General features: G+C 34.0%; 1 protein-coding gene across 6 annotated transcripts in view; it reads right to left on the bottom strand.

Moving 5' to 3' along the window:
- The window catches only part of JAK2 (Janus kinase 2), a 168274-nt gene that overhangs the window by 27895 nt on the left and 117408 nt on the right, over positions 1–22971 (bottom strand). For all 6 annotated transcript variants that reach the window (XM_024126771.3, XM_024126773.3, XM_055087198.1 and 3 more), the window contains 14 exons: positions 21771–21928; positions 19654–19765; positions 17577–17763; positions 16729–16856; positions 14659–14793; positions 13451–13538; positions 11719–11846; positions 10399–10537; positions 9339–9490; positions 9040–9190; positions 8169–8305; positions 5483–5672; positions 4145–4269; positions 3802–3974 (listed from right to left, as the gene is read on the bottom strand). In XM_024126771.3, coding sequence (XP_023982539.1) covers positions 3802–3974; positions 4145–4269; positions 5483–5672; positions 8169–8305; positions 9040–9190; positions 9339–9490; positions 10399–10537; positions 11719–11846; positions 13451–13538; positions 14659–14793; positions 16729–16856; positions 17577–17763; positions 19654–19765; positions 21771–21928 — 2003 coding nt within the window. The remainder of the gene's footprint in view (positions 1–3801; positions 3975–4144; positions 4270–5482; positions 5673–8168; positions 8306–9039; positions 9191–9338; positions 9491–10398; positions 10538–11718; positions 11847–13450; positions 13539–14658; positions 14794–16728; positions 16857–17576; positions 17764–19653; positions 19766–21770; positions 21929–22971) is intronic.

Here is a 22971-nt window from a genome sequence, read left to right as displayed (position 1 = left end):
TTACAATTAAGATGGTAAAAGTTAAGGATAAAGAATCTTAAAAGCAGCAAAAATGAACAAACAAAAAGCCCCCCAAACCCCCAAAACACTACCTATTAAGTACAAGGGAAATCCCCAAATCAGCAGATTTTTCAGCAGAAACTTTATCAGCCAGAGAGAAGTGGATGACCTATTCAAAATGCTGAAAGGAAAAAATTTCCAACCAAGAATTCTCTACCAATTCTACCAGTCAAGATTATCAATCAGAAATGAAGAAGAGATGAAGAGTTTTACAAATAAGCAAAAGCTAAAGGATTTCATCACCACTAAACTGGCTTTACAAGAAATGTTAAAGGGACTTCTCTAGGCTAAAAAAGAAATGGCACTAATTAATAATAAGAAAATACATGAAAGTAAAAATCTCAATGGAAAACATATAGTAAAGGTAGTGGCTCAGTAACTTATAAAGCAAGTATGAAGACAAAAGTAGTAAAGTTAACTCAAATTACAGTAATTACTTAAAGGAAGCATAAAGTAAGAATATGCAAAAGGCATCATCAAAGATATAAAATGTGGCGGGGGGAGAGTAAAAATGTAAAGCTTTGCTTTACATTTTAAGTTGTTATCAACTTAGAAGACACTGCTATACACATACAATGTTATATGTGAACACCACAGTAACCACAAAGAAAAATCTTACAGTACACACAGAAAAGAAAATGAGAATGGAATCTAAACATAATACTAAAAAAATCCAGCAAACCACATGGGAAGACAGAAAGAAGAAAGGAACAGAGAGGAACTATAAAAACAGCCAGAAAACAATAAACAAAATGGCAATAAGTACATACCTATCAATTACTTTAAATGTAAATGGACTAAATTAGCCAATATAAAGACATACAGTGGCTGAATAGATTAAAAAAAAAAAAAGACCCATCTATATGCTGCCTAGTAGAGATTTATTTCAGAAGTAAAGACACACACAGACTGGATGTGAGGAAAAAGTAATGAAAAGAAAGCTGGTGTAGCTATACTCACAGCAGATAAAACAGACTTTAAAACAAAGACTGTAATAAAAGACAAAGAAAGGCATTATACAATGATAAAGGGGTCAATCCAGCAAGAAGATAAAACATTTATAAATATATATGCACACTACATAGGAGAACCAAAATATATAAAGCAAATATTATTGGCCCTAAAGGGAGAAATTAAAAGCAATATAATAACAGTAGGGGATTTTAACACCCTGCTTACAGCAATGGATAGATCATTCACAAAAACAGCAATCAAAAAGGAAACATCTGGCCTTAAATGACACATTAGATAAGATGGAGTTCACAGATATGTTCAGAATACTCTATCCAGAAGCAGCAGAATACACATTCTTCTAAGATGCACATGGAACATTCTCCAGGATAGATCACATGTTAGCCCACAACATGTCCCAGTAATTCAAGAAGACTGAAATCATATCAAGCATGTTTTCCAACCATAATGGTATGAAACTAGGAATCACATAAGAAAATTGGAAAACCACAAAAACATGAAGATTAAACAACATGCGACTACATAGCTAATGGGTCAATGAAGAAATCAAAGAAGAAAAAAGAAAAAAAGCCTAGGGACAAATAAAAACAAAAATAAAGCACACCAAAATCTATGGAATGCAGCAAAAGTGGTTCTAGGAAGGAAGTTCATAGAAATACAGGCCTACCTCAAGAAACAAAGTCTCAAATAAACAACATGAATTTGCACCTAAAGGAACTAGAAAAAGACCAAAGCCCAAAGGTAGTAGAAGGAAGGAAATAATAAGATGAGGGCAGAAATAGACACTAAAAAGACAACAGAATAGAACAGGTCAATAAAACCAAGAGCTGGTTCTCTGAGAAGATAAACAAATCAAGAAGCCTTTAGCTAGACTAACCAAGAAAAAAAAGGAAAGGGCTCAAATAAATAAAATTAGAAACGAAAGAGGACAAGTCACAACTGATACCACAGAAATACAAAGGATAATAAGAGAATACTACAAACAATTATATGCCAACAAAGTGGACAACCTAGAAAGAACAGACAAATTCCTAGAAACATATAATCTACCAGGACTGAATAGTGAAGAAACAAATAGAAAGCCTGAATAGTCCTGAATAGTAAGGAGACTGAGTCAGTAATCAAAAAACTCCCAACAAACGCAAGTCCAGGAAACAGACAGCTTCACTGATGAATTCTTCCAAACATTCAAGTAAGATTCAATACTTTTCCTTCTCAATTCTTCCAAAAAACTGAAGAGGAGGGAACACATCTAAACATGTTATGAGGCCAACATTACCCTAATACCAAAACCAGACAAGGACACAGCAAAAAAAAAAATTACAGGCCAATACCTGGATGAACATAGATGCAAAAATCCTCAACAAAATATTAGCAAACTGAATTCAACAATACATCAAAAGGATCATATCCCATGATCAAGTGGGATTTATTCCAGGGCTGTAAGAATGGTTCAACATCTGCGTGAACAAAATGAAGGATAAATACCATATGACTGTCTCAACAGATGCAGAAAAAGCAACTGATAAAATTCTAACATCCATTTATGATAAAAACTCTCAACAAAGTGGGTATAGAGGGAACCTACCTCAACATAATAAAGGCCATATATGACAAACCCACAGTTAACATCATACTCAACAATGAAAACCTGAAAGCCTTTCCTCTAAGATCAGGAACAAGACAAGGATGCCCACTCTCACCACTTTTATTCAACACAGTATTGGAAATTCTAGTCACAGCAATTAAAGAAAAGAAAGGCATCCAAATTGGAAAGGAGGAAGTAAAACTGTCACTATTTGCAGATGACATTATACCATATAGAGAAAACCCTAAAGACTCCACGAAAAAAAAAAAAAAAAACAACGGTTAGAACTAATAAATTCAGTAAAGTCACAGGATACAAAAAAAAAATCAATATACACAAGCCAGTGACATTTCTATACACTAATAGCAAACTAACAGAAAGAGAAATTAAAGCGATCCCATTTACCACTGTATCAAAAAGAATAAAATATCTAGGAATAAATTCAACCAAGGAGGTGAATGACCTGTACAGTGAAAACTGTTTAAGACACTGATAAAAGAAATCAAAGAAGGCACAATTAAATGGGAAGACAGTCCATGCTCATGTATTGGAAGACTTAATATTGTTAAAATGTCCATACTACCCAAAGCAATCTACAGATTTAATGCAATTCTTATCAAAATTCCAATGACATATTTCACAGAACTAGAACAAATTCTAAAATTTGTATGAAACCACAAAAGATCCCTTGAGAAAGGGAACAACCTTGAGAAAGAAGAACAAACCTGGAGGTAGCATGCTCCCTGATTTCAAGATATGCTACAAAGCCACAGTGATCAAAACAGGTTGGTACTGGCATAAAAACAGACATCCAGATCAACCAAACAGAATTGAGAGCCCAGAAATAAATCCATACATATATGGACAATTAAATTATAATAAAGGAGCAAAGAACATACAATGGAGAAAGGACAGTCTCTTCAATAAATGGTGTTGGGAAAACTGGACAGACACGTGCAAAAGAATGAAATCAGACCACTATTTTACACCACATACAAAAATTAACTCAGATTAAAGACTTGAATGTATGACCTAAAACCATAAAATTCCCAGAGGAAAACATAGGAAATAACTTCATTGATTATTACTATAAATATATAAATGACAAACTATTAATAGTAAAAATAAAGTTTGAAGTTTGTGCTCCAAAACTTCATTTTACTGTACTAAAATATACTCACCAGAATATTGGACTTTCACCAGGTTCTTTCACTTTGTAGTATTCTTTGCCTTGTGGCAACACTTTAGTTAAGCCAAAATCTCCTATTTTAACTCTGTTTTCATTCTCCACCAATATATTCCTTGTTGCCAGATCCCTGTGGATATACCTTTTTGTACCAAGATACTCCATACCCTATGAATAAAATAACATTTTTCTTTCAGCTAGCTTTATAAACATAAACATTTAAATAGTCTTGTATCTTTCTACTCCCTTAATTATCTAAGAAAAACCTTAGAGGATTTCTTAATAATTACTTCAACATATTCTCTTTATCTACAACAAACAGCCAGGATATTAGGTACCTTGCATATTTGAGATGTGTACTGAAGAAGTTTTTTATGATCTATCCGTTCTTTATGTTTTTGGAGATAGTCTCGTAAACTTCCATATGGTAAATATTCCATAATTAATCTTAGATTACGCCGGCCTATTAACACACAAATGAGAACATAACGTTTTACTCTGCTATACTTTACTGATGAACTATTAGAAAACAACTGTATAAAAATGACTTAAAGATATATAAAATCTGAGTCTAAGGGACTTCCCTTGTGGTGCACTGGATAAGATTCCACACTCCCAATGCAGGGGGCCCGGGTTTGATCCCTGGTCAGGGAACTAGATCCCATATGCATCCTGCAACTAAGAGTTAGCATGCCACAATTAAGGAGCCTGCGTGCCACAACTAAGGAGCCCTGGAGCTGCAACTAACACCCAGTGCAACCTAAAAAATAATAATAATAATAATAATAGTAATAAAGCATAGCTGGAGTTTTTTTTTTTTTTTTTTTGGCTGCGTTGGGTCTTCATTGCTGCGTGGGGGCTTTCTCTAGTTGCAGCGAGCAGGGGCTACTCTTCGTTGCAGTGCATGGGCTTCTCACTGCGGTGGCTTCTCTTGTTGCGGAGCACGGGCTTTAGGCATGCGGGCTTCAGTACTTGTGGCGCGTGGGCTCAGTAGTTGTGGCTCACGGACTCTAGAGCGCAGGCTCAGTAGTTGTGGTGAATGGGTTTAGGTGCTCTGCAGCATGTGGGATAATCCTGGACCAGGTATCGAACCCACGTCCCCTGCACTGGCAGGTGGATTCTCAACCACTGCGCCATCAGGGAAGTCCTGGAGTTATTATTAAAAAAAAAAAATCTGAGTCTAAGATGACAAAACCTGATTATAAAATTAAAGGTGATGTAGTAGTTAAGAACAATGACTTTTTGAATCAAAAAGATTTGAATAGAAGGTTTAAAAATTGTTATGTTTTAATCTTCTGTAACCCATTATGCAAACCAAAATAAGCTGATGAGAAAACTTCCTTTCTCCTCATCTATAGTGAATAAAAAGCATCTAATTTAAAAAAATATTTTCACAGAAAATTTCTTTCTTTAAAAATGCCATTTCCTTGGTAAGTTTAAGCAAGAATGGTAACCACCATCCTCAGTGACAAGAATGATCAATCAAGTAGTCAAGGACTTCCTGTAGTTACAGCCCACCAACACGAAGTACAATCTCCAGTCATACAGAATGCTTCTTTCTCTGGGCACTGGAATATTTTAAGTCCAGATCTGGAGGCATTATATGTTTCTACAATATTACCCAGGATGTCAAAGACATACCCTGAGTTCAAAAAAGGTATCAATGGGCAACATACCAGCACTGTAGCACACTCCCTTGTACTTTACAATGTTGTCATGTTGCAATGATTTAAGGATTTCAATTTCCCTTTCAAAGTCTCTGAGGTGCTCTTCAGTACTGTGCTGGAGCTTCTTCACAGCCACCACCTCTCCAGTGTTGTCTTGTAGAGGGTCATACCGGCACATCTCCACACTCCCAAAATTACCCTAAACAATACATCACATTAAGATAGAAATCTCAAGTTTTCTAGAAAAAGTACTAATAAATTCTGATTATACAGGCAATTTGCAGCAGCTAGAAGATGTATCTCGAAACTCACATTAAACAACTTTCAGAACAAGAAAAGGAGATAATATTTCAATAGGTGAGTAGTAAACTTAAATATTTAATTTCTTCAAAAGGAATTACAGGCTGAAATATAAAAACTTCAAAAAAGCATTTAAACAAATCATAAACATTAATTTTTAAGGTAAGCCAAGGGACATGCCAGGGAATTCCTAAATTTCTATCACTGACTTCCTGGAAGAACTTTTCTTCTTCACAATATAGCCTTTGATGTCACTGTCAGTGAGCTATATGGAATAAGGGTCTGTTACAGACTGAATGTCCATGCCCATCCCCCCAAATTCATATGATAAAGCCCTAACCCTGAATGTGAGTGTATTTGGAGATAAAGCCTGTGAAGAGGTGATAAAGATTAAATAAGGTCATAAGGGTGAGTCCTTCATCCAATAGGGCTGGTGCCTTTATTAGAAGAGGAAGAGACACCAGTTCTCTCTGCCATATAAGGACACAGTTAGAAGGTGGTCATGTGCAAGCCAAGAAAAGAGCCCTCACCAGAAACTGAACCCTACTGGAACCTTGATCTTAGACTTTTCAGCTTCTAGAATTATGAGAAGTAAATGTCTGCTGTTTAAGCCAAGGTCAGCCTGTGTGGTTGGCAGCTTCTGTGATTATCTCCCAATGTTCTCTACATTCTGACATTCAAGCTCTTTTAAAATCCCCTCCCCTTGAGTGTAGGCTGGATTTATTAACTCTTTTTTTTTTTTTTTTTTTTTTTTTTTCCTTTTTTTTTTTTTTTGCGGTACGCAGGCCTCTCTCTGTTGTGGCCTCTCCCGTTGCGGAGCACAGGCTCCGGACGTGCAGGCTCAGCGGCCATGGCTCACGGGCCCAGCTGCTCCACGGCATGTGGGATCTTCCCGGACCGGGGCACAAACCCGTGTCCCCTGCATTGGCAGGCGGACTCTCAACCACTGCGCCACCAGGGAAGCCCCATTAACTCATTTTTAATGAACAGAATATGGCAGGAGTGATAAGATGCCACTCCTGAGATTAGGATATAAAAAGACAATGGCTTCGATCTTGGGTATTTGCTCTCAGCTCCCGTGTTGTGAGGCAGCCTGTGGAGAGGGCTGTGTAAGTGAGCTTGGAAGCAGATATTCTGAGGCCTTGTCAATAGCCATGTGGTAAGCTTGGAAGTAAGCCTTCCCCTAGTCAAGCCTTCAGAGGAGACTGCAAGACCTGGCTGACACCTTGATTACAGTCTAGTGAGAGACCCTGAGCTATAACCACCCAGCTAAGTTACTCCCAGATTCCTGACTCGCCTAACCTGTGTGATAATAAATGCTTTTTTGTTTTCAGCTGTTACGTTTTAGGGTAATCTGTTGCACAGCAATAGATAACTAATACACCCAAATACATACTTTTTTTTTTGTCATTGCTACATACTTTGAAACATTCCCGAGACTATTTTACAAGCCAGGAATGACAGCAAAGTATTAATATAACTAAGCCAATACATAATGTAACCCCCAATGTTTAGCTCTGGTAAAGCTGATCAGAACATTTAGTTTATATTCAATACCTAAGTGAGGCCTTCATAATACATCCAAGCCAAAATCCAGTTCATAAAGCTACATGGTACAGAACCCTATACTAGCAAGCTTAGAGGAAGAAAGAGGGCTTTACCACTATGATTGGACCTGCTAAAAACTAAGGTTTTCTTGGTCTTACTTAAAATATGTAGGCTATGCATGACTGTGTGACCTTTCAGCAGGGAGAGACTGTCTGCTAGTAAACATGGTCCAGTCAACATCTAGACTCTGAACAAGCAGATTAATTACTTCTCTCTGAGAAGACTGAAAAAGGACATGGGTGGAAAGGCTTAATTAATTGTTCCTTTCTGTATCTCATAACCAAAGTGCCCTCTACCAAGAAAAAGTCTCATGGTCAAATTAATTGAGGAAAATACTGCCTAATTTATCCATCTCTTGAAAATGTTCAATGCACAGTACACGTTAAAGGTTCTGAGAAGTTCTTCAGTAAAGACAGCTGTTTATTTAACACAGCATTTCTTCAATATCTGACAACTAAACCTTTTTTCTACACTTTTTAAAAAACTTTTTCTTTTATATTGGAGTATAGTTGATTAACAATGTTTGTTAGTTTCAGGTGTAGAGCAAAGTGATTCAGTTATACACATACATGTATCTATTCTTTTTCAAATTATTTTCCCATTTAGGTTGTTATATAATATTGAGCAGAGTTCCCTGTGGTATAGAGTAGATCCTTGTTGGTTATACAAACAGTCTTTAAAATTTTGTGGAAAGTGAACTTTAGAGAATCTCTTAAGCCTTTTTTTCCCCTAAATAAAATGTTTTACGATTATATTTCAACTATTTAAAAACCTTCTGACATCTTACCTTGCCAAGTTGCTGTAGAAATTTCAAGTGTCTCTCTTCAAATTGCGTAGGGTCTCGGTCTTCAAAAGCACCAGAAAACCCTAGGGCACCTATTCTCATATTAGGTAACATGTCATTTTCTGTTAATAGTTCGTAATCTGGAGAAATAAAGAATATTTCTACCATAACCTGGCAAATCCATTCTCTAGGTTAAAATAATACATATTCAAGCTGACCAAAATAATCAGAATGAGTTAGAAATACTAAATACAAATCGATACAGGGCAACTCTAATAGTTTTGGTTATGTTAATGGAAGCCTTGAATTATAACCCATAATCTAACATGTTTTCAGTAGATTTTTGCAAAGGATAAATGAATATTTTCCAAAATAGGTAGTTTTAATAGTTATAAAGTAAGATTATATGCCGATTTTTGTGGTGAGAACAGCAAATAGTATTGGAACAGGAAATACTTATAGGTCAGACACATGTATATTTAGCTATGTATTTTAAAGGAGGAGAGGACAAAAACAAATTTACTTCATGTTTACAAAATTAATCAATTACAGAATATATGAGAACTAGTTAAAAAAAACAATTGTTTTTAAAAAGTCAAATAAACTTCTATAGTTTACTACTCATTAACTGGCAAACTAAAATGAGGTTATTAAAAGGGAAAAAGCCGTTTTTAAAAATGGAAATACTTCACAATCAATGAGACCAGAAAATGTATAAAGTAGGAAAAGTCAAATGAACGTAAGAAATTAAGAGGGTCGAAAAGATATCAGGGAACTTTCCAGAGGGCATTACAAAATTAGTAAGGATTTATTAAGTATAACAAAGATAGAAAGATAGCTGGAGACTCATTAAGATTGCTCCATCAATACATACCTGGAGTAAACAAACTATTAAGATCTCGTATGATGGCTCTGAAAGAAGGTCTAAAATCTGGTTCGTAATCCATACAATTATTAATAAGATTTGCTAATTCTGTCCACTTTGGTGCAGGAAGCTGGTGCCTATTTTCATAAAACTGTAGTTTCTATAATTAAAGAACCACATGTTGATAATAAATTATAAATGCCATATCAACCTTTTTAACATAAAATGGGCTAAAGAATATCAAATCATGTACAAAAAATATCAGGGATCACAAGGTAATTCCAACTTGACCGTTTACATGAACTTACTCTTTGAGAATCCAAAGCACTCAGGGGCTTATCTCCTCCACTGCAGATTTCCCACAAAGTGGTACCAAAACTCCATTTGTCTGTTGCCAGATTTAGATTTTTAGGATTTTCAATGCATTCAGGTGGTACCCATGGTATTCTCTCCTGCAGAACTTTCAAATGATAGGAACAAAGTATGGTTAAAGTGTTCCCACAATTAAACAATTCTTACATGTTAATAATTAATCATTCTTGCTGTATAATTAAGAGATTTAAAGAGTACAGAGTCCTTTCTCCTTCACCATATGAATATATATTCTCTTTCTTCACATCCCACTCCAAAGGGTAAAGTCCCCCTGAGTATCAGATCTAACTAAGATCCTATAACATTTTCTGCCCTACAGTCTCTGTCTTCACTTCATATAAAGGCACCAAGTTTAAGTACTATTGGCCGAAATAGGAAACCATGCATCAGTGTACAAAAGCTGACAAATCTGGATTCTAAGTTTAGACATTCAATTAGAGAAATTAGCTAATGTAATGAAATACAATTAAAACACTGTGTGGATCAAAAAAATGCCTCTCAACTATCTGACTGAAATTTTTACTTTAATTAATTGTGTTAAGGAGAAGGTTATCAACACAAAAGTTTTAAGAAGTCATAATTAGCTGAATAATTAAACTAAATAAAAAATTCAAACTAGATAATATATCTTCTCAAATTTTTATTTAATGACTAAAGGGAAGAAAAATTTAGAAAAATTTACTTGTGGCTCAAAGAATGATATTTTAAAATTTCACAATAAAACTGGATAAAATCCGATATTCCATATATAATTAGGGATTAACACTGTTAAAAAAATCATCTTACAGTACATAGAAACATGCTTATAAGAAAGGAGAAACAGAGACTAGGATGTAACTATAACTTAATTTAGATTGCTAAACATGGTAACTAAATTTTATAATTAATCAAGAACATGTCAATAAAATAGAATTTGAGAAAAATTAACAGCCTGATCTTTATGCCTCTTTCCAAGCAAAGCTTAATAAGGTTAAATTCGATCCCTGTAGAACTTACTGTCCTTTGGCAAAACTGTAATACTAATGCCAGGATCACTAAGTTTGATGAAAGGAGGATTTCCTGTCTTCCTGTCTTCTTCTCTGATAAGAAGAATATTTTTGGTGCACACATTCCCATGAATAAGGGTTTTTTCTTCCTATTAAAGTTAAATGCATATACATTCAAATATTAATCCACAACTAATATGAGCACTTAATATGTCCAAGACCCCAAAATGGATTTAAAAAATAAAAATAAGAAAACAGTATTAATAAACATTAATTGGAGGCACACTTTGAGAAAATAAAAGGAAATTTTATGGAATCACCATGCTTTGTGTTTTACATTTTAAGTGAAACAATGCTCTATACCCACGAAGAAACAAATACTTTTTTAAAAAATGTATTTATTTATTTATTTATTTATTATTTCTTTTTGGCTGCGTTGGGTGTTTGTTGCTGCGCGCAGGCTTTTCTCTAGTTGTGGTGAGCGGGGGCTACTCTTCATTGCAATGAGTGGCCTTTTCATTGCAGTGGCTTCCCTTGTTGCAGAGCACAGGCTCTAGGCTCACAGGCTTCAGTAGTTGTGGCACGTGGGCTCAGTAGTTGTGGCTCGCGGGCTCAGTAGTTGTAGCTCGCGGGCTCTAGAGCACAGGCTCAGTAGTTGTGTGGCACGGGCTTAGTTGCTCTGCAGGGTATGTGGGATCTTCCTGGACCAGGGATCGAACCCGTGTTCCCTGCACTGGCAGGCGGATTCTCAACCACTGCACCGCCAGGGAAGTCCCACGAATACTTTTTAAAACTACTTAATGCCAGTTCACTTTATTAAGCTGAGATTTTAAATAGTATATATTTGTAGGTGGTAGTTAACAGCAAGAAATATTGTTTCTGCTCAGTAGGTGCATTCTTAAGGATCTGATCACTAGCTGGCCCTCTGGTATTCTGCTTCTCTGGCAAAACTGCTTTCTCAATGGACATAATGTCCAATTACCCACAAATACCATAACAAGGTATTTTCTGCAGGGATTTTTTGCTATTCATAGTTAGCACAACATTTTTTTGATAATTTTTGGTTAAATTCTCTGAAGCCAAGATACACAAACTACAGACTGTCCATCAGCAGTTCTAAGAGATGGATGGGATGACAAAACTATTTCTTTCAAAATTGATTTCACATAAATATATGCCTAAAATAATCCCTTTCATCAACTAACACAGACTATTTTAAATGACTCAACATCCATTTACAGATTTATATCTTGGTCCCAGGTCAAGATCCTTTCACACTGCTTCATAATCTAAAACAGTAAGTTGACAAAAGAATATACTAATTACTTACTAGAAAATGCATGGCCCATGCCAGCTGTTTAGCCACTTCAAGTTTCCATAATATATTTATAGAATTTTTATTCTTTTTCAGATATATATCTAGTGATCCAAATTTTACAAACTCCTGAACCAGAATATCTGCATTAAAATATAATGATAATAATAAGGCTCAAGTACAATACAGTAAAATATATATAATTTTAAACTTTTATAATTATATTTACAGTTATATGTGGTATTATAGGTAAAGAGATTAAACTACGTAAAATTCACTAATTTAAAGAAAGGTTAACAGCTATATAAAATGTATACTGGGGTTTTAGTTTATTCACACAGCAAGAGGTGAAGTCTAAACAATTACATATAAACACAATATTACATATAATTGTACATTATGTATAATAATATGTAGATGTATGTAGATCAAATCCCAAATTGTGATTCTGCTTCATTTAATATTAAAATTAGTTTTCATATGATATACAACAACTTTTGGTGACAAAATTACCTTTGGACCTTGCTGGGTAACTAAAACAAATTTTATGAAAGTTTCGCTGCCTATAGTTAATTTGGAGAACAGTCAACATGTCAATAATAAAGAACTGACTGCAGGGAAATTTACATCAGGGCAAGTGTCAAAAAAAAAGATCTAAGAGTTACAATGAGCAAGAGCTTAGTAAAACTTTTTTATGTGGCATGTAAGACCTACTATATTTCAGAGATACCACTGACTGTCATATGTCCCATTATTATGTGTCATAAAATTTAAAAAATTGCCAATTAAATTATGAAATGCCATCAATTATATCACATTTCCTAATTTCAGATATTTTTAATGTGAAAAAAATGTATCACAGAATCAATGAAATAAGTATAAAAGCAAATGTAAGATCTGGGATTATTTGTTCTAAAACATTGTTTTCAAACTTTGTAAAAAAGTATATTCTTTTTTTCCCCTAAATGAAAAATTACGGGAAACACTGATAAATAAAAAAGAGAAATACAGAACCACTTTAGTTGGCGGTGAGGGGCAGAACTCTCCACTCTGCATTTAGATTTACTCCCAATTCATCAGTCCCCTGAGATACCTCTACAGAACAGATTTGAAAACCACTGCCTCTGAAAAGACTATCAATTTTCAAAAACATGAAAAAATGTTATATAAGTATGGAAGCATATTTAATCTACATTACTAATGGAAAATGGGAAATTAATTACATAAGTAATTTCTGAATGTAAACTTTTGAGAGTTTTTATGGACAGTTTAAAGTTAGCCATAAATTATATCTGTATCAACATCCAATCATTTCAGTCAGTTCCATTACAATTCAATCTAACATTTATATGCTTTGTCTTAATAATTTCAAAGAGAAATGGCCAGTTATTACAATGTACTGAAATGGCCAGTTATTACAATGTTATTTGAACCAGCCATAATCTGTATTGCTATGGTTAACAGAAAAGGTTGTTTTTGTTTACTATAATACTCTACTGTTCTGGCATTTTAACATAAGCCATATTAAACTGTTTACTGAATTTTAATTTCATTCATTGGTTTCCTTTTTAAGAAGATACAACTGAACAGTTCCACAGTGTTTTTGGTTTCAACAATATTTAATTCCTGTTAAATTATAGTTTATATTGATATCTATGATCCTGAAATTGAATTTTTTATATAAATAAAAATGGATGTTCTGAGAAAGGCATAACATTAACAGAAGGAAGCCAGTCGTTTTACTTACTCTCCTCTCCACAGACACATACTCCATAATTTAAAACCAGATGTTTGTGAGAAAGCTGGCTCATCATGCTTGCTGCTTCAAAGAAAGACTAATGAAAAGAAAAATATACAAAAGATGCAAAAGAATTATTTTTTGTGTCTAAAAACATTCATAGTTCAGAAAGATTCTCTCTGCCATAAGAGAAATGCACTTTCTCCTATTCTTAGCAGGACTACAGATAAGGTTACAATGTGCTTGGGTCCCTTCAGATGGACTTACAACTGCCATCAACCTTGATGTTACAGTTCATTCTCAGGAAAACCTTGAGTAAGCTTGGTTCAAGCAGACAGCAATGTGAAAGAGCAATAGTGGTACAGGGCAACATGAATGATGCAAGATTAACAGGCTTTAGACCCACAGCACCTAGAATAGAGAACAGAGGTACGAACAGAGACAGACACCAAAGACAGTGATGTGGGACTGCAGTAAATGGATGGGAGCTTCAAGTAACACTTCCTCAAGAATTAAGAATGATCGCTGTGCAGATAGAATACTGTATAACAACTATGTCAGGAGACTGGCATGGTATTAACATCACTCTAACTCAACTAAACTTTGCCTTGAACTTCTGGGTATGGCTGTTGAAGATCACAATCACCAACACTCTGGTGTTCTGGATTAGAACAACTCTTCGGCTTCTATGTTTCACATTATCTTCTACTAACACCCTTTAAGGCATTTTAAGTATCATAAATGTTGTTACATCATGTTTCGTGATATCTTACTATACTAAGGACTTTGGCAGCTGGCAGCTGGGTTTCTGCTGGCTAGCATCTTTGGATGATGCCAAGAGGTAACAACATTTCACCTAGAGTGTTCCTCACGTACACTGCCTTTCAAACTTTTTTTAAGTAGATGAAATTATAGAGGAAACCTGTGGAACCCATGAAGCTCTGGGGAGCCAAATTTAAAAACCACTGCTTTAGTATATGCAAAGATGTAATAATACACATAACACAATGCTTAATATTTAGTGTGGAAATTAGTTATTATGAAAAAATTCCGTATTTTTTTAGACCCACCAGGATACATCCTCAGAAAGGTCCTTGATATATATACTTTTAAAAGTTACAATTTTGAAAAGCTGCATACATGAATGTGTTGTGTACATATGAGAGCATATCTTTAAATATCATAAATTACATGAACTACAAAAGGAATATACAAACCTCTGAATAGTTTCTATGTGCTTTATCCAGAACTTTTAAGAGAACTTCTGTTTCATGCAGTTGACCATAGTCTCCTACTTCTCTTCTTACACCTTTAAAAATTTTGGTAAAAGTTCCTTGGCCAAGGCTTTCATGCTTTAACAGAAAAAATGGAAAGAAAGAATGAATAAAGATGGAGAAAGAAGTGGGAATTAGGAAATATGTTCAATGACAAACAGTCTTAAAAAATCCACTAGTACTTCTTGCATATCCTTACAGAATAATTATTGAAAGCCTGCACTCTGAAGCAGGGCTGCCTGCAGTCTATTATTATTAGTTTTGTAACATTAGTCAGGTTACCTGGCAACTCTCTGCTTCTTGTTACTCACATAAGGATTCATATCTTTATAATTCTGGATAATTCTATCTATTGTCTCCTTAAGGAACTCAGACATCAGTTGTTTTTTCTCATTCTACTCTCCATGTCCCTTAAGTTCTGTTTCATAACTTCCATTTCTTTTCTCCCTCTCTGCTGCCTTGGAATAATTTTCAGATCTTTCTTTTTTTTTAAAGAAGATGTTGGGGGTAGGAGTTTATTAATTTATTTTTGCTGTGTTGGGTCTGCGTTTATAATTTTCAGATCTTTCTTTTTTTTTAAAGAAGATGTTGGGGGTAGGAGTTTATTAATTTATTTTTGCTGTGTTGGGTCTTCGTTTCTGTGCGAGGGCTTTCTCCAGTTGTGGCAAGCGGGGGCCACTCTTCAGTGCGGTGCACGGGCCTCTCACTATCGCGGCCTCTCTTGTTGTGGAGCACAGGCTCCAGACGCGCAGACTCAGTAGTTGTGGCTCACGGGCCCAGTTGCTCCACGGCATGTGGGATCCTCCCAAACCAGGGTTTGAACCCGTGTCCCCTGCATTGGCAGGCGGACTCTCAACCACTGCGCCACCAGGGAAGCCTTAGGGAAGCCCTCAGATCTAACTTTCAATTCACTAGTTCTCTCTTCAACTATGAGTAATCTGCTTTTTAATTTGTTCATTTTTTTAATGTCAATGAGTATATTTTTCATTTCTATACTTTTCCCCCCCAAATCTTTTTGGGCTGTTTTGATGTCTTGGTTTTTCGCATGTTTTCAACTCCTTTTTTATTTTTAAACATATATATATATAAATATAAACACACACACACACACACATATATATATGTATTTTATAATCTCTATCTGAAAGGTCTGTTATAGGAAGCTCTTGGAGTATAATTTGATATTTGTTGGTCTTCTGACTCTTGCTTAATCCAGGATTATTTCTCTGTATGTTTTAAAATTTTCAATTAAAAGCTCATGTTTGGAGTAATTTTAACTGTGGGAATCTTGGGTGTTAAAATCTTCCCATTTTAACTTGGGAATCTTAATCCTAGATTAAGAGTATATTCTTCCAAAACATTTTATATTTGCTCTGCCAACCACCACAGGGTGTTACTAGGGGAGTACCACTTGTTATTTTAATTTAATTTATTGGCTTAGGGTTTCTCAAACCATGCAGGTGACATAAAGAAACCTAAACTCAGAAGTTTATAATTACAAATTCTCAGGACAGACTTTTTCATAACCAAGAGCTCAACTAAAACAGACAACACTCTTCTCTTTTTGCTAGCGGGTGAATATTTCACAATCCATATATTTTTCACTGAGGATGTATTTACGTGAGGGTCCTGGTAATCCTGATCCCCCAAAATGTTCTGTGGCCAAACATCAGCTCTTATGTACTACTTTGTTTTCAGTACCTTCTTTGAACTTCCCTTACTTTCTTGAGAACTTGAGAATTAAGATACTTTATTAGAGGAAGACTTTTAATTTTTAATTTATTAAAAAATTTTTAATTCCTGAAAAGAGAATACAATTCCATTCTTAAAATAATTAACTTAAGTTCAGTATCACATTTTCACAAGAAATAAAAATATGTGAACTGCTATAAAATTTTTATAACATAGGTTATATAAAATAGTTCCAAATGTCATATGAATGTAATGTGGGGTAGAAAATGAAGAAAACACTTGTTGTTTTAAAAAGACAATAATCAGCATCTAATGACTTACAAATATCAAATCTTCATTTCTGATTTTGTGGAACACCATTTGGTTCACATTATTATGCCTCTGTAATGTTGGTGAGGTTGGTACATCAGAAATACCATTGGTTCTGAAGACTAGAAGGTTTGATTTATCTGTTTAAAAAAAAAGGACAGAATGAATGAAAAAAAATATATATATATATTTATATATATATTATATTAAAAAATATATATAAAATCAAAACACACTGAGGATATAAATTGCTCCAAAGGAATAAAATAAAATGTGTTCTATATACAAGAAATGCTTAACAGCCTCTTATTGTTCATTTTTCTTTCATAGAAAATTATTTTAGGAGTTTATTCATTGAACTTTGATGTACTCTAACCAGTTATTTTATATATTCAAAATTATAATCCCTTCCTTAACTAGTATAATTTTTCAGGAATTTTAATAAAAATTTTAATATGCCTGTTACTTCAAAGGATTTCCAACCTTACTATTTTTATTTTAAAAGATAATTTAAAAGAAATTAAAATTCTAAAAGAATCTGAAAATTTTTACTTAGAATAACATATGAGAATTTGGTACTGAGGTCTTTCAGTTCAATAAATAAGTGACTTATTGATACCATGAAATTATTATTTTTTAAGTACATTTTAGAATTACAAAACTTTAAGTCACTTCTAGAAAACACAAACCAAACTGAACAATTCTATTAGAGGATGCCTGTACAACATATCAGGAAAAAATTAATTTGTTTTTGGAGCTTCTTCTTCCTATTTCTTTTGAAATCAACATGCTGAAAATATCTCCCACCATATACACCATCCATGGCCAATATTTAAAAAATAACTAGAAATCTATTTTACCTTTTGGCTTTGGGGGACAGCATTTAGTAAACTGGAAAATTATACTGTCTGAGCGAACAGTTTCCATCTGATAGCAATTCAAAAGATCTTTAAGATTACTGAAGTTCTTCTTAGTACCACTGAGGTTGTATTCTCCATTTTCATTTTTTGTAATCAAACAGTGCTTATATTCAATGACGTTTTCTCTCTATGTAAGTTTAATTATAAAGAGAGGGAAGGAAAAATCACCACGGACATAATAGTGATTACTGTAACAAAAATGAAATCACAAAACAACCAAAAGAACATTTAGACATTTGAACCATGAATACCAGCATAAGGTGAGAGAGGTGTTTGGTTCCTCAAAAAGACATCTAATTACAACTGCCTAGCCTACAGAAATGGTTTAAGAGTTATTTTATTGAAAGGCAAGGAAGAAAGCAATAATAATAAACAATAATAATACCATCCTTAACAGCTTTCCACCATTTACATAAAGTCTAAAACTATTTTAGCATATAAGGCCTTCCATAAGCTGGCTTCTGCCTCCATCCCCAACCTCAACTCCTGCCACTCTCAACATACAACCCATGCTCTAGCTACATTAGGTGACTTAAAAATTTTCAAGCAAATGACATGCCGTTTCATACCTTGATAACTGTACATGCTGTCTGTCTACAGAATGCACATCCTTTCCTTTTGAGCAATGTACTTTTTATTCAATCCTTAAAACTCAGTTCAATTTCCACTTTTTCTGTGAAGTCCTCCCTAACTCTGACCCCATTCCATAGGCAAAGGTGACTACCTATTGTGCCTCTACTGTATTTGTTAATGATGTCTAATATGGCAATTTTAATATTTTTCAGTTTTTCAATGTTTGTCTTATGTGCTCTATTATGAACTTGCTCAACCATCTATTTTTTGAACTGCTTCTTATAAACATATTCAACCGACTTAGAACCATTTTTATAAAATTGACTCATTATCTCCCGTCAGTCTCAAGTGCTTCCTACTCCAAAGGACCTTTCTTAATAATTGTAATCCCTTCTCTTATTGTCAATATTTGCTTACACTGGATATACTGGGTAATAAACAATGCTCGATTTAGTATTTTTTGGTATACTTTATTTTTGTTTTTCCAAAAGATAAATTTCTTGAAGCAGGGTTATAGCATAGACTCCCTGATATTTAGCCCTCCTATTATGCTGGGCAAATACAGTAAATATAAAAAATATATGCATTTTGATTTGATAATTGAATATAATAGACTCATATATGACAGTAAAGATATTGTGAAATTAGGATAGATTATCAGTATTTACAACGTTAAAGTCATGGAGCAACCTACTTTATGTATTGTATTTATGGACAATTAATCCACTTTACATATGCTAAATATAAGATGATTGCTTTTTATAAAAATTAAAATAATAATCCAATCCTTACATTCTCTAATTTTAAAAAGATAAATTTTGTAAGCAGCTACAAAGTTCCTCAAGATTTATACCATGAAACTGCCTTATAAGTGATAGTATCTTTTTAGATAATTTTGGATAGTAAACAATCTTAGCTGAGATCCAAAATGATCTGTATTAACAGTGAGATTTCCTTGCAGTTTTACACTTAAAACATACATTGTAGATCATTATTCTTAATATTGGAGAACCACTAGTTAAAAGTGCAATAATGTCTTTCTTCGTTATTACCCTATTTCACTCTAATCCTATAACCATTATCTGTAAAAGGAAAGTTTACTTCTGACTTATTTAGTTCTACATGTTTTGGTAAAGATATGCATTTTTGTGAAAAAAGAGACTTCAAGAGAATTGATGAAAGTTGACACACTGGTAACACCCAAACATCAAAAAAACAAATTCCAAAAGACAGTAAGATATTACAAATAATTTTTAATATAAATCCTAGAAATTATATCTTGTTTATGAAGAATGGCTGAAGTAAATTAAGTTTACTTAATTGCTAGTTATCATATCCAAAGCCATCATTCTGAGTATTAAAAAGGAAATATGGTAGATATTACCAAAGGAAAATTATATGCACTAAATAAAGATGTTACCATTAATTAGTGTGACATACTAACCTCAACAGCAAAAGTCAGAAAATATTTATTAAAGTCCTTAGGACTGCATCGAAGTACATAGAGTCCAGTCTGATTACCGGCTTTCTTCAGTTTACTGATGGCAAAATCCATTCTAAAGGTATAGAAGTAATTTGAATGATAATGTAGCAAGAACCATGACATTATGACCAAAATGTCACCTAAAAATCGAAGTCAAATCTAAAACTCTCAGAATTTTTAGAAGTCTCCTCTACTTTATATTTTTATCAATAATCTTACAAGGAAAAATATTAAAGTACCAAGCTATTCTGCAATAAGTTCAAACCGATTCAAGGGGCAATTACATTGCTTTAAAAACAAAAGGTATTATAAGACATACAAAATCACAAAGAACAATTCATTCATATGAATTTTCTGCCTTCTGATTTCAAATTTAGTATTTTAAAAACCATAATGTCATAAAACTTCATTTAACTATACAAACAATGTAATAAAACACTTATGTCTCTTCTATCACAGCAATTGCTAATATAAAAATTTGTGCATCTTTAATATTTAATATAATACCAAAATCTAAAAGAAGACCCAAGGCAAGCAACAAAGACTACTAGTTTTTAAAATTTGCTACATGTTTAACTGAAGCTGCACATCTTGAAAGAAATGTAATCTACATGAAAGCAAGAATCTGTTTCACTTATCACTGTATTTCTCATACCTAAACCAGTGCCTGGTGCATATTAGGTACTCAGTAAATGTTCTACAAATAAATGAAAGAATGGATGGATGGATAATGAATGAATGAATGAACGGTAGGAGTTTTTAAAATACTGAATATATAAATTATAGAATGTTCAAGTAGTGCAACTTTTTTCATATCAACTGTACTTCTTAAACAGACATTAGGTATAGGCCAAATCAGTCTAAATACCAGTCAGGACATGATTTCTCAAACAGTTAAGGATAGGTTAAGGTAAAAAACATATGCTCAAAATCCCAGATTGTTTCTTCTGCTCAAGTCCTTCAGACCTGGTGCCAATCATAAAGCACATCCTGGCTGAAAGATAACTAGGACTTGGGGTAAATAGATGTTGTGCATGATAGCTGGCTTTATCCAGTGTTAAAGTAACGGTTTACAACTGTGTGGATCAACACGGTAGCTAGTAGCCACATGAAGCTATTTACAGTTGACCCTTGAACAACGGGGGTTTGAACTGCGAGGGTCCACTTATTCGCAGATATTTTTCAATAGTAAACACTATGGTACTGCACAGTCTGTGGTTGTTTGAATCCAAGGATGCAGAAGAACCACTGATACAGAGGATGGACTATAAGTTATATGTGGATTAACACCTTGTGTTGTTTAAGGGTCAACTGTAAATATAAAGTGATTAAAATTAAATTAAATTAAAAATTCAGTTCCTTAGTTGCACTAGCCACATTTTAAATACTAAATAGCCACATGTGGCTAGCAGCAATTATTAAAGAGCACAGATATAGAACATTTTCATTTTCATCACTGTGGAACATACTGCACAGAACTAGTCTAGAAATATGGACATCATATACATTTTGAGTTCAAAGCTTTCAGTAGAAGGAGATGGATTATCCAAAAACAATGATGATTATCAAATTTTGCACTGTGGCTCCTCTGCAGTATTTCCAAATTAATGAAACATAAATTGGAGGGTTTTTTAAAAAATTAACACTGAAGAATTAATTAAACACACCTAGGGAACTAAATATCAAACTTATACAGCAAGTTAGTATTATAGATTGGGATACAGATGGTAAGTTATATTCTAAATAATTCTAATTACTATATAGTCTGATTGGAAATAGGCTTTCATTAAAAGAAAAACAATTTCCATCAGATTAAGATAGTATTTCTTTCCTAAACTTCCTAAACTTCCTTTCCTTCTTTCCTAAACTTCCTAAACCTAATGTCTGAAGCTATTTTGTTTTATTTTATTATTATTTTTTTGGCCACGCCATGCAGCATGGGGGATCTTAGTTCCCCAACCAGGGATTGAACCCATGCCCCCTGCAGTGGAAGCACAGAGTCCTGTTGTGTAAAATCTTCTATGTAAATACCTCATTTACTTTTAAAAAAATTTACTTTTAAAGTCTGTATTACTCACGAAATTGGGCCATGACAGTTGCTTTGTATATTTTCAAGCACCATTGGAGGTGCTACTTCTTTACAAAGATAATGATGTGCATCTGCAGTTAACCTATAATATCCATCAATTAATGACACAAAAGACAAAGCTTCTCTTAATGACCTAAGTTCAATTTCCTAAGAGGAGAAAAGAAAAAGAAAAAAATTATTTTCACTCCATGTTGTTAGATAATTCTTTTAAATCAGTTTTCTTCTAAATTGTTCAAATGTCTTTTAAGGCTCCCAATTACCCAATGTGAATTACAAATTCTGTGTCTCATATTTAAGACCCTCTCAAATATGAGCTTATCATGCCTTTCTAGTTATAGTTCACTCTATACCCATAATTTTATTGTATTTTCCAATACACCTATTAGACAAATGTGCTAGTGATCTTAATTATAAATCTATCTAATCTGATATAAAAGTTGGTATTAATTAGAAATACTGAAAAAAGTTGAAGGAATGATCAACTCCCAGAAAAACAAAAAGTTGTATGTACAAGAATGGAAATGTGATCACGGTATAATGCTTGGCTCAGCAATATTTAGTCACAATGAGAACACAGAGTATGGACTTACATCAAAAATTATAATAAGGAGAGAACTGTGTGAGGTATCTGAACTATAAAAGGTATCTAGCTAACACAAATAGGCCATAAAAATAGGTACTATAAAAGATACCATAAACAATGTTAAAAGACTTGGCGAACTGCAAACCTGTACAACAAAGGATTAATACCTAAGAAAAGGAAGGCATGCTGACTAAAGTGAGTTGCAAGTTTTATAATTTTGGTCATATAACCCTGAAATGGCCTGGTAGGTAAGTCATATAGATACTTAAGTTAAATAAACAAATAACATTAATATGACGTTTAAGCCCCAAGTACAAGAAATATCTGAGTTAAAAAGAAAACAGGGCTTCCGTGGCACAGTGGTTGAGAGTCCGCCTGCCGATGCAGGGGACACGGGTTCGTGCCCCGGTCTGGGAAGATTCCCCCATGCCGCAGACCGGCTAGGCCCGCGAGCCATGGCCGCTGAGCCTGCGCGTCCGGAGCCTGTGCTCCGCAACGGGAGAGGCCACAACAGTGAGAGGCCCAAGTACCGCAAAAAAAAAAAAAAAAAACAGAGCCAGAAAAATAAGCAATTTAAGAGCAGAGTATAAAGGAATTCATTTCTTCC

This window comes from Physeter macrocephalus, chromosome 9, assembly GCF_002837175.3.
Source record: "Physeter macrocephalus isolate SW-GA chromosome 9, ASM283717v5, whole genome shotgun sequence".
In the NCBI taxonomy this organism is placed as follows: Eukaryota; Metazoa; Chordata; class Mammalia; order Artiodactyla; family Physeteridae; genus Physeter; species Physeter macrocephalus.
This window is presented reverse-complemented; position numbering and strand designations above follow the sequence as displayed.